The sequence below is a fragment of the Ammospiza caudacuta genome, chromosome Z, assembly GCF_027887145.1.
Source record: "Ammospiza caudacuta isolate bAmmCau1 chromosome Z, bAmmCau1.pri, whole genome shotgun sequence".
Lineage (NCBI taxonomy): Eukaryota > Metazoa > Chordata > Aves > Passeriformes > Passerellidae > Ammospiza > Ammospiza caudacuta.
In genome coordinates, this window is record NC_080632.1 from 16,225,312 (window position 1) to 16,236,306 (window position 10,995).

General features: G+C 34.0%; 1 protein-coding gene across 4 annotated transcripts in view; it reads left to right on the forward strand.

Moving 5' to 3' along the window:
• PTBP3 (polypyrimidine tract binding protein 3) overlaps positions 1-9,944 on the forward strand; it is a 38,897-nt gene extending 28,953 nt beyond the window's left edge. For all 4 annotated transcript variants that reach the window (XM_058824523.1, XM_058824525.1, XM_058824524.1 and 1 more), the window contains exons 9-15: positions 1,417-1,494; positions 2,151-2,281; positions 4,884-4,917; positions 5,534-5,626; positions 6,148-6,364; positions 8,046-8,123; positions 8,813-9,944. In XM_058824523.1, coding sequence (XP_058680506.1) covers positions 1,417-1,494; positions 2,151-2,281; positions 4,884-4,917; positions 5,534-5,626; positions 6,148-6,364; positions 8,046-8,123; positions 8,813-8,945 — 764 coding nt within the window. In that variant the 3' untranslated portion in view covers positions 8,946-9,944. The remainder of the gene's footprint in view (positions 1-1,416; positions 1,495-2,150; positions 2,282-4,883; positions 4,918-5,533; positions 5,627-6,147; positions 6,365-8,045; positions 8,124-8,812) is intronic.
• Positions 9,945-10,995: the final 1,051 nt, after the last annotated feature.

The window sequence follows — 10,995 nt, forward strand, 5'->3', positions numbered from 1 at the left end:
AGATACTGCACTATAAACAGATTTTGTGCATATTCTTCATTTAAAGAGTTCTTGCATCCAGTGAGCAGAAATACCTGCATTGGCTTGCTTAGAAAGCTGGGCTGATAGCCATGAAGCAAATGAATTAAAACCAAAAAAAGGCAACAAAGAATTCTAGATCTTTCTGCATTAGCTCAGTTTGACAATTTTTACATTCCAGATTTTGGTATCAAGGTGCAACATGCAGGTCTTATTTGGCAGAATAAAAGTTCTTGGTCTATTTATTTACTAATGTTTCCATTGCCATTCTTGGATTGTGAATAAGTGTTTCATAACTATATTGCCAGAACTTGTCAGTATAATTTAAAAAATGTGTTTACTTGCTTTAGTGTCATAAAGGTGTTCAGTTTTTTGTATGAAAGATACATTTTTGCCACAGATAAGAAGAGGTGTATTGTGATGCAGTATTCATGGATACTTGATCTGTGGTGTCTGTTACATTCCTTTTTGTAATTCATAATAGATATTTTTTTTGGTATTGTGTTATCCCTATTGATAATCATTTGTTAGTAGCTCTATTTTAGTCAGTAGTGTGGAGGTTTGAGTAGTAAAACAGACATATTACCAAGCTTGTAGAATGTTTTCTAATCATACATGCCCCATTTGAAAAAATTAAAATCTGGTGTGTCCTTACATATGAACGAATCCACAGCTCAAACTTGTATTTAAATGCTTAGAATGCAGCTTTGTGAGCTACCCTGAGTAGCACTTGACTCCACATACTAATGTGGAAATAGATGCTGGAACTCTCCATACCTTGCTATTCCAAATCTGGTTAATGCATGCGATTTCCAGGGGAACTATAAAAAACACTGGTTATGTATGAAGTTACACAAACTGAGAAAGTGCATCTCCTTAAAAAGCAGAATATATATGCTTTATGCATTTCAGCGGCTAGTAAAATTCAGAACCTCAGATTAGTTGTAGAAGTTTGTAGTGTTTTGCTTATACTGATCTTAGTGTTCAGGAGTTGTAGCTCATCATTGCAAAACACCTTTGACTGTATTTACTTGCAGAAAACTTCTAGAATACATGTCCATTGTGTGAATAGAAACCATTGAACACAGGCTTTAATGGATACTAGTCTCTGCTATGCTTTTCTATTCAAACTTATCTAATTTACATTTTGCCCAGACTTCATTTTAGAGAGGAATGTTGAGGCTGACCAGAATATTTGCTTTCAAAAATGGCTGAAAATTGTCTTTGTGCAACATAGAATCTTGGATTTCAATGAGAGCTTTAACCCAAAACTTTTATAAACATCTGGAATCACATATAAAGTCCAAATAGCAATACTGGTAGCTGATTCTGATTGCTGAAATCTCTTCTGTTTTCTGTTTTCAATCTGCTTTAAAAAAACCTATCTGTTCTCTCTAGCTACTCAAAATACCATATGTCCATCATATACAGCGCCTCCTGGGTTTGCCCCAGCCTTGGGCTTTCCTCAGGGAGCAGGTAAGTTTGTTTTCTAAAAATGTGGTGTTTGTAGTTATGGATAGGGGCCTATCTGAATACATCTATTCAGAGCCATTTGTTTTAAAATATAGCAATCAGAACAAAGTATTAATTTGAGTAATTGTAACTCTTTCTCATATATATACTCTGTAAAATAAGTTTCTATAATAAAAATCATATCCTGATGTAGTTTATCATTCAACAGGCAAAGAATCTAAATGCCATGATAAAAATTACCTACAAGAGAAGAAATTAAGCATTTATTTTTTTTCTCAGAATCATAAAACTGCTATGACATTCAATGCAAAATGAGGGAAGTCTCTGCTTTTCTGGCTATCAAGAGATAAATACATAGTTTTTTAGACTGTGATCTTTCCCTTTCTAGCACAGGATAAACTTATGTGCTGAATTTTTTTTTTTCTTTCTTGGGCTGCAATTCATGTCCCCTTTTATTTTGGTCTATTTGTATAGCTGAATGTTTCCTTTTTCTATGAAAGGGAGGTGCTTCCTGCTTTATTGTTCAGATACTAGTAATAACTAAATTCCTTAAAATCATTTTTAAATTGGATATTGATGTTTTTGCCAAATATAACCTGCTTGTGTATTCTTCCTTACCCGCTTTGAGATGTCAAGTGATGCTATTTATACCTTTCCAGGTCCTTCTGTTCTGCCTGTTCCTGGAGCACTTGGTCCTTTCACAGTCACCACATCTGCAGCACCTGGACACATGACTATTCCTGGTATTCCAGGAAACTCCGTTTTACTAGTCAGCAACCTCAACCCTGAAGTAAGTTTGATTGGTGGAACTGATGTGTCACCTTGTACCAACTGCCAGAATCCTTGAAAACTGACATTAGCTGAAGGAATAAGAAAAATTCTCTATGCTGATAATATAAAAAACAGGACACATCTATACTTGTTTTAGGTAGCTAGCAATATTGGTGAGGTTTAAAAACTCCCATCATGAGTGAAAAGCTTTCTAACACAGTTTACTTTAGGAACCCTATGTTAGCAGTGTAGCTAGTAATTAGAGAGAAGCCTATGGTCAACTGTAAGAAATGTTTGAAGATGTAAACAACATACATATGATAATTTATTGATTTCTCTGTGTGCTTTTCTATCTGTAAAGAAGGCAAAGGGTTTTTCCTTACATTGGTTAAAAAACAAGGAATTAAATGGAAAGGAGGAAACAGAAAAGGAAATAAAAGCATGCCAAATGCTTTTCTAAATATGTGTAGGATCTTTCTTGTTTTGCAACTTTTTTGAGATTGAAGTAAAAGAACATGGGTACATTATGTTATTAACTTTTAAAATTAAATGTAGAATGATGTCAGTAAGTACCCATGTTCACTTTTCATGGTACCACACAGATGATTTTTCATATGGTGGCAGTAAAATTACCAAGGGCAACTTGGAAAGTTATTTTTGTGGTGGAAATGACATAGGCTGGTCTATAATCTTCCTCATGTTATTTGAACACTAATCTGTTCTTAATTAAAAGCAATATACATCATCTTAAAATAAATTAAACAGGCTTTACCAGGGCCTGATTTAAAACATGATTCTTTTTGACTATTGATAAGCAGTCCTGTTGCAGCAATGTAAAATTCTTGTTGCACACACTCCATACATTTCCTTAACTGTAAAACTGTTAGGAGTTGTCAGCAAAATTGAAGTTCTCTTGAAATTCTGAGGTTTAAAAATCTGTTCACTAGTTTCTTTTAAGTAATTGCTGTGTTTCTGTTTTTGTACTAACAGCCAAATTCACAGTAAGCATCCAAAACCCAGACGTACACAGGGCTGTAAGACAAGTCACTTTTTCTTTAATTTTACAATATATCAGTGAGTTTCTGATGATGGCTGCAGATGTGCTTTCTGCAGCTGACTATTTATTTTCTGAATCTAAAAGGAGAGTGCCTCTTAAAAATAAGCATATATAAAGCACAGGTCAGAGCTCTTTTTAGGACATTGATGCTTTACTTAGTACCAATCATAGCTAAGAATTAATGTAGAACTTAGTGCTGTAATGCATCATACAATATCAATGTATTAAGTAATGCCCTACTTCTTAAAAGGATAAAAATAAGAATGTACTACAGCATTAATTATTGGAAATATATTTCTTGGCAGTTCAGTAGCATTTGTTCTTCAGTATTTGTTGTCTGACCCCTGTCACTCCTTTTTCTTTGTATAGAAAATCTGGTTGACCTTATTTCAGTTCATATTTCTCTCCTGTTGCAGAATTTCAGTGTGCATTTTAATATTCCTTCATGACTTTTAAATTATCTGGTTTTGTCTTCCATTCTTCTTTTTTTTCTCCCCCCTCCTTCTTTTTAAGTAGAAATATTTCAGTCTCATTTGAATAAGAAATTTCTATTTAAAAACAGAAATCTCCATCCTGAATTTAAATATTTGAGTCAGAAGAATAAATTCTATATGAATTTAAATATTTGGGCCAGAAGAGAAAACTCTTGATGAATTTAAATTTTACATTGATAGCAATTGTTCTCTACCCCTAAATGCTGAAGATAAATAGGTATGGCCTTGTGCTTAGGCTGCAATATCTTCTTTTTTGGATAATTTAGATATGTTTGATACACATTTAAGAAGTTGAGTTGAGAAGGAATAGGGCTAGAGAGTGTTTTGATATGCAGGTATTTTTAGAACTCATTACTGGCAAAACCTTTGCCTCAGCATTAAAATTTTGGCTGCATTAGATGGCAAATTTTCTTCTTTAGTACTTGGCATACAAGATTTGTATTGAGAATTGCTGAAGAGAAATTTCTTTCAATATTTACCTTTCTATTCACAGCTTCTAATTGAATACAATTTAAATACCTCCTTCTATATGCTTAATACATAAACAGTTAAATTCTCTGTGTCTTCCTTTAGAATGTCATGGACATGTAGGTGGATGGGGAAAAAATTTAAGACAAAGCAACACATTTTGAAGCAACCGAGTTTAGTTTTGTTGTTATTGTCTGTTGATTACAAAATACAAAGAGTTCTTTAATGCTTTATTTGTAATTTAACCAATGTCTTTCATTCTTTTCATCGAATGAGCGGGGAGCTTAGAAAGGATAAGGTCAAATAATGAAGCTACTTAAAATATTAATAGCTTCTGCAGCATGATAGAATGAGTCTTGAGTGATGAAAATGCATGAGCTAAAGTGTTTGCTTGTTTACATATTCTACATGTGCATAGCAAATGTGTATTAACAAGAGTGCCATACACTGTGATTATTTCAAGGAATAGCTTTTGGAGAGACAGGTTTATGTATTATTATGCAGCATCTTTTCCATTCTTTTTGTTTACCATGCACTTATAGAATAGATGTCTTCATTTGCATGGCTTTAGAAATAATGTACTCATTTTATCATTTAAACAGGCCATCACACCTTATGGACTATTCATCCTGTTTGGTAAGATATGTCAAATATACCTTGACAAACCACAGCAGGGCTAGTGGTTCTTTTTTTTTATCTGACCCATGCTGGTTAATTCAAACTCCATTGGTCTGTGCACATCCAGGAAATGCACTGGTTTTAAAACGGCAGTAAATAGAGTCATTACATAAAAGCCACATATACCAAAATGGCAAAACAGTGTCAGAAAAATTTTGGTGTGTGGTCCAATTTATTTACTACAGAAAATGGGAAAGCAAAGTAAGATGTAAAAACAGAGGTTGCATCAGAGGAAATGCTGTACAGAATTGGTTCATACATTAGTTGCAGGGGACAGTGTTGGTTAGAGTAATATTTTAATATGCCTCAGTTAAGAGGACTTTGACAACTATTGCACTATTTAAAAACTGAACATAAACATGCAGTAGTGTGACTGGGATCTGGGGAATTTCCCTCCACTTATGAGCCCCAGAATATAATAAACTTTAAAACTCTCCTTATACTAATATTTTAACCAACCTGTTTAATGAGGTATTATTCTTTGTAACACCAGTGTTAGTCAAAAGAAACAGAGTCGGCCTTGTGCTTTAGTTAGTAGTGCTCTGAAAAAAATTTCCTTTCTGGATTTCCACAGGTGTGTATGGTGACGTGCATCGTGTGAAAATCATGTTTAAGAAAAGAGGAATTGCTTTGGTTCAGATGGCAGATGCAACCCAAGCTCAATTAGGTATTGATTTTTAAGGCAGAGTTATGCTTCAAGCTAACATTAATTTAATATAAAGGAGGAATTTTTCGTCTGTCAGTGGAAAGCATAAATAAATAAAATTCATCATTGTGCTGCATTAATACATGCAAACTTTGATAATACTCTTAGTGGTTGTAAAAAGAATAGTCCTATGACTCTCAATATAGTAAATAATAGAACTAGAACATAGAACTCTACTGTCATTTATTTTAATAATACATTGTATTGTTTTCTTGTAATTTATCTTATATCTACCTATTTAAGAATGATCAACTTATCTGTATTGAAAGACTGTTTGCATTTTTTTTGTATTTGAAGTGGAGATTGTATTATATCCTTATACTTTTTAAAAATGTAATGTGACATAGCCCACCTGGTAGATGTGGAAGTTGCAGTTTAAATTTAGAATGTGAAATCTGACACTAAGTAGAAAGCAGTATTCAAAGAATTGTCTTTTCTTCCCCTCAATTAATTCCTATTCAAATTACATTTCCACTTGTTAGCTATCAACTACTTGAATGGACAGAGGCTTTATGGAAGGGTCATGCGTGCTACTCTTTCAAAATATCAGACAATTCAACTTCCTCGTGAGGGACAAGAGGACAAAGGTCTGACAAAGGACTATAGCAATAGCCCTTTACATCGCTTTAAGAATCCCTGCTCTAGGAATTTCCAAAATATCTTTCCTCCATCTGCAACCTTGCATCTGTCCAACATCCCGTGAGTATCTGCATGTGTCATCTTCTTGGAAAGATATTTTTTAGGTGGTGTTGTGAAGTTAAAAAGTCTAACATATCTTTTAGTTTTCTTTCCTTGGCCTTTTACAATTCATTGTGCTGTGGGTCGTTCTGGTATGTTATTAGCAATAAGTGAATCCTTTAACTGTCCCATTTTTATCATTAGCAAAGAGGATAACTGAAGGAATTATCTTCTTTGAGTTTTGATCAATTTATATTTTCTTTTCATATATTTTATATGCTTTTGTTTTTTGACATATTAAATCATGTGTCACAAATTTTCACAAAGGTTAAAGACTCGTTTTTTGAGGTAATGTAGATGACATCAAATTCATCCTGGACATTGTTAATGAACATAGATACAGTGTTTAATAATTGTCCTGGTTCAGGGCAAATTTGGGAGAGAACCCCCAGAGAGGCTCCTCTAGGAAAGCAGATTCAATTGGCCCCTCCTCCCGACCGGTCTGGGAAAAAATACCTCCTTGGAGAAAAGTGGAAAAAACCTGTTTATTAAACAATAAAACCTAAACAATATTATTAAGTAAAACCCCTTGCTGGTCCAAAAGAGATGGCAAACTGAGAAAGTCCCTGCCCGGGTTGCAGCTCAGCTCACTCAGTCTCTGGTCAGTCCCTCGGGCGCTGGAAGTGCTGCGGCCCAGGCCCGGCCCGGTGGGCCCAGGTGTGGGCTGCCGGTGCTCCCCTGGGTGTTCAGTCCAGAGAAGGTTTAAACAGCTCCAGAGAAAAGGGAAAGACACAGGCCAGGAACTTCTTTGCCTCAGCTAGCTAAACTCACTAAAAGCAAAGGAGATCTCTGTCCCGCTGTCTGTCCATCCGCAGACAACACAGTCAGGAGCAGGAATGTGGAGGAGTGAGTGCAGTGTCTGAAAACAAACTGCTGCTTCTTCTCTCCCCCCTTCACTCTCTGGAACAAGTCTTAAAGGTGCAAAACTTATTCAGCATAAAGAGAACAAGAGAATTGGGGATAACAGCATCATATAGTCAACCTAGGACAATAATTCTAGCACTTTTTGAAGAACAGTTTCTACAGAATTTAAATCTCTTACATGGAGGGCATGTGAGAAAGTAAAAAGTGAGAAAGAATTTAGTGTGCTCTTTAAGACTGAAATAATCTTTTTTATGTCTAGAATATTATCAGTAGTGTGTGGACTAACAGACAAACATAAGTTTTACAGGCTTCTCTTGTTTGGCAGCTGTGCAGGGAAAAAAAAAAGGAAACTATGGAATTTTGCCACAGTAAGAAAATTAATTATAAGGCACTTTGAAAACAGCTTTTTGAGTAAAATGAAAATATTTCAAAATTGAACATATGTGACGTGCACTTGCACAAGTTGCAAGATGAAGTGTGTTCTTAAGATTTTCAGGAGATTTTTATGCAATCTGAATTTTACTGACAAAGAAACAGGATTGGATGAAAGACAATAGAGTGTCTAAAATATTTTTGTAGCACAATGTGATACTAAAATATAGAGTAAATGCAAGTGTTTTGAGCTGAAGTGTTTAAATTGATGGAGGTACATTTAAACAGCAAAAACTAGTTTAGAAGCCAAAATTGAGATCTTGATGTTATTTCAGAACTCTGTTCTCTTCTACAAGTTGAGGGGAGATTGTTTTTGTTTTGTTTGTTTTTTGTTGTTTTCAATTAGGCCTTCTGTTACTGTTGATGATTTGAAGAACCTTTTTACAAGTAAAGGATCTACTGTGAAAGGCTTCAAATTTTTCCAGTAAGTTCTCTTGCAAAATTGCTAAGCAAGCTTTCATCCTAGAAAATAGCTAATTGCTTTTTTGTGACTTTATATGTGTATACAACTACAGGCAAAATTCTATGTACATATAGGTATATACAAAAGTAGTACATCTATCACAATTTTTATGATACTTTGTCTTAAAATTTTAAATGGAATACTGGTTTAGCATAACTAAACTGAAAATATGCATCCTTTTGACAAACAAATGTATGTTCAAAGTAAAACAAGTTCAAGGAAAGTAAATGCTCACTTCTTGAAAAAACACAAGCTTTGTGTAAAATGCCATATAAAAATGACAGTGATGACAATGTATCTACATTAATTAAAGTTAGTTGGCAGCATTATTTTAGCACAATCATGCTTGCTAGAATAATCCCATATACATAGACAATGCAAGTATTTCTTAGGGGTCTTCAAGCCTTATTTTGACCTAGCTTTTTGAAGTCTGGTGTAATGAAAGAATGACATGACTTTAAGCCATAGATTCACAGAATTTATGTATTTTTTTTCTCTTTTCATTTTGGCAGATGCATAAATAGCTCTGATTCTTTTGCTGTACAACTGTGTGTAATATAGCTGAGGAAAAAAACCCCACTTATGCCACTTTTCTGTGTTGGCTAGTGAAAATTTGGTTAGGATTAATAATAGTTTTTACTGTTCTTCAGGAAAGATTGCAAAATGGCTCTTATCCAGCTGGGGTCTGTGGAAGAAGCAGTTCACGCTCTCATTGAGCTTCACAATCACGACTTTGGAGAAAACCAACATCTCAGAGTTTCCTTCTCAAAATCTTCAATCTGAATTTTCTGTGAATTTTTCCTTTAAGGCTGCATAATGGTTTTAGTAAAATCTTCAAACAGAGGCTGAGACAGCTCTGACCAACTCTGTCTCTTAAAAGAAAAACCTCATTCATACACAAAGAATTAAGTGATTATTTTTTCTGGTTCTAGCTGCAGTTATGTCATCCATAGAAAGATCTTCTGTGAAATCATTTTAGCAACAATATTTATCATCAAATTTCCTACTTAAAATTATGTTTTGAGACCATCCTTTCAGCTTTTGTTTGAAATCAGCCTTATAAAACAATTTTGAGTGCTTTTACAATGTACCAAATGAGTATGTTTAATGAAAAAGTAAACCTACTCTGTGCAGATTTCACATTAATTTGAATGTGAAATAGTGCTTGGATTTCTTGAAGAAAAGCAAACAGTAACTGTGAGTATCCTCTAAATAGTATTTATGTTACCAAGGTGTGTGTTCATACTTTGGTGAATCTTTACAAATAACTTGTTTATAAAAATAAAAAGTCTGTGCTGTTCTTATAGATTAAATTATTAGAGAAAAGGCAGTGCCTTCTCTCTGTGGAATAAAAGTATTTGACAAGTTTCTTCAAGGTGTGGTATTGGAAAATTAGTTTGTCTTGACTCTGGGTTGGAAGTTTGATGTCCTATTTCTACTATGAAGGGATGTGTAACAGTACCTTGGAGAAAATAAAACAAGAAAATGGTCTTGATTTTAAATATTTTTTTTTTTACATTTCTCTAAATAATTAAATGTTTGCAAGCTTGTGGAAGATATTCAGGTCTGTGATAGTTTCTCAAGTTTTTAAGAAGTTATTTTTGCTAAGGTCATCTTTCAGGGCAGAAAAATTGAACCTCGAGGTTTTTTACCACTCTACAGTCTAATACTTAAATTACTGTGTATTTACCTAATTTCTTATTTTGTGCCTTACTATATGTATATGAATAGATTAGAATGTTACCTGAAGTGTCTTGCAAAAATATTGTGGGCTTTGTGAAAATTCTCCTCTGGGTCTTTTTGTAAATATTTTCCACGATAATTCAAAATATATTTTTTCACTAATTAATATTTTGAATTGTAGTTTCTTGTGCTTTCTTATGGAGATTGGACATAGATGAGACTGAGGTTTCATTTGTTGTGAAATCACATAGGGATTCTTTAAATTTACCTAGTTGCACTTCTCTGATGGTAGTTCTTCACTGATAAAAAAATCACATCCAGAAAAAATATACTAAAAAACAAAATAAACCTGTATAGGAGGGCCAAACAGCAAATCCAGTTAGTTTTCTGGACTTCATCTGACTTTTTGAGAGACACTGGCTGTATCACAATATTCTTTTAGGTTTCTGTATTTCTTTTATTTTTAATACTTTACAGTATTAAAGTAATAGAATACTATCATTCTTTCCTTTTTAAGTATGAAAAAATGTTTGATACTGAATCTTGATTCCTCTTTGGGGAATGAGCTGAGATGCAGTTAGGTTTTGGCCATGAGTGTACAGATGAATACTAATGACTGATCATATTTTAAAAAGCTAAATTTAATTTTAAGAGCTTTTTTCCCCCTAGTATTTTCTTTCACATAAATTAATTGAAAATTAATTTAATTTTACTTACCACATTTTAAAGACCTATTTCTTTCAAACATGGCATTTATTTACTTCTAACTATTGCAGAATTTGTTTCTGCTGTAATGTTTTGCCACTCATAATTGTTTTTGTTCATCTGAATTGTAAGACTTTATCTTTCTAGAAGAAAAAGTATGTTTCTATCATGATCTGAGTGCTCTGTAGTGAGCTTTCTCAAATTTTCTCTCTGAATTATTTTTGCAAAATCAGCCTTATAGTAGCTTGCCAGATACTACCTTGATCTATGTAAATTGATTACAGGTGTAGTATTACGGAAACTTCCCTGCCTGACCATCTGGGAGCCTCTCTGGCAGTCACTCTTGCACCACCTGAGCTGGACCTGGGGCTCTTCCCAGTTACAGCTCCCACATTCCCACAGTCTGAACAGGTTTCCTCACTGGGCTGACCCCAGGTTTCCCATA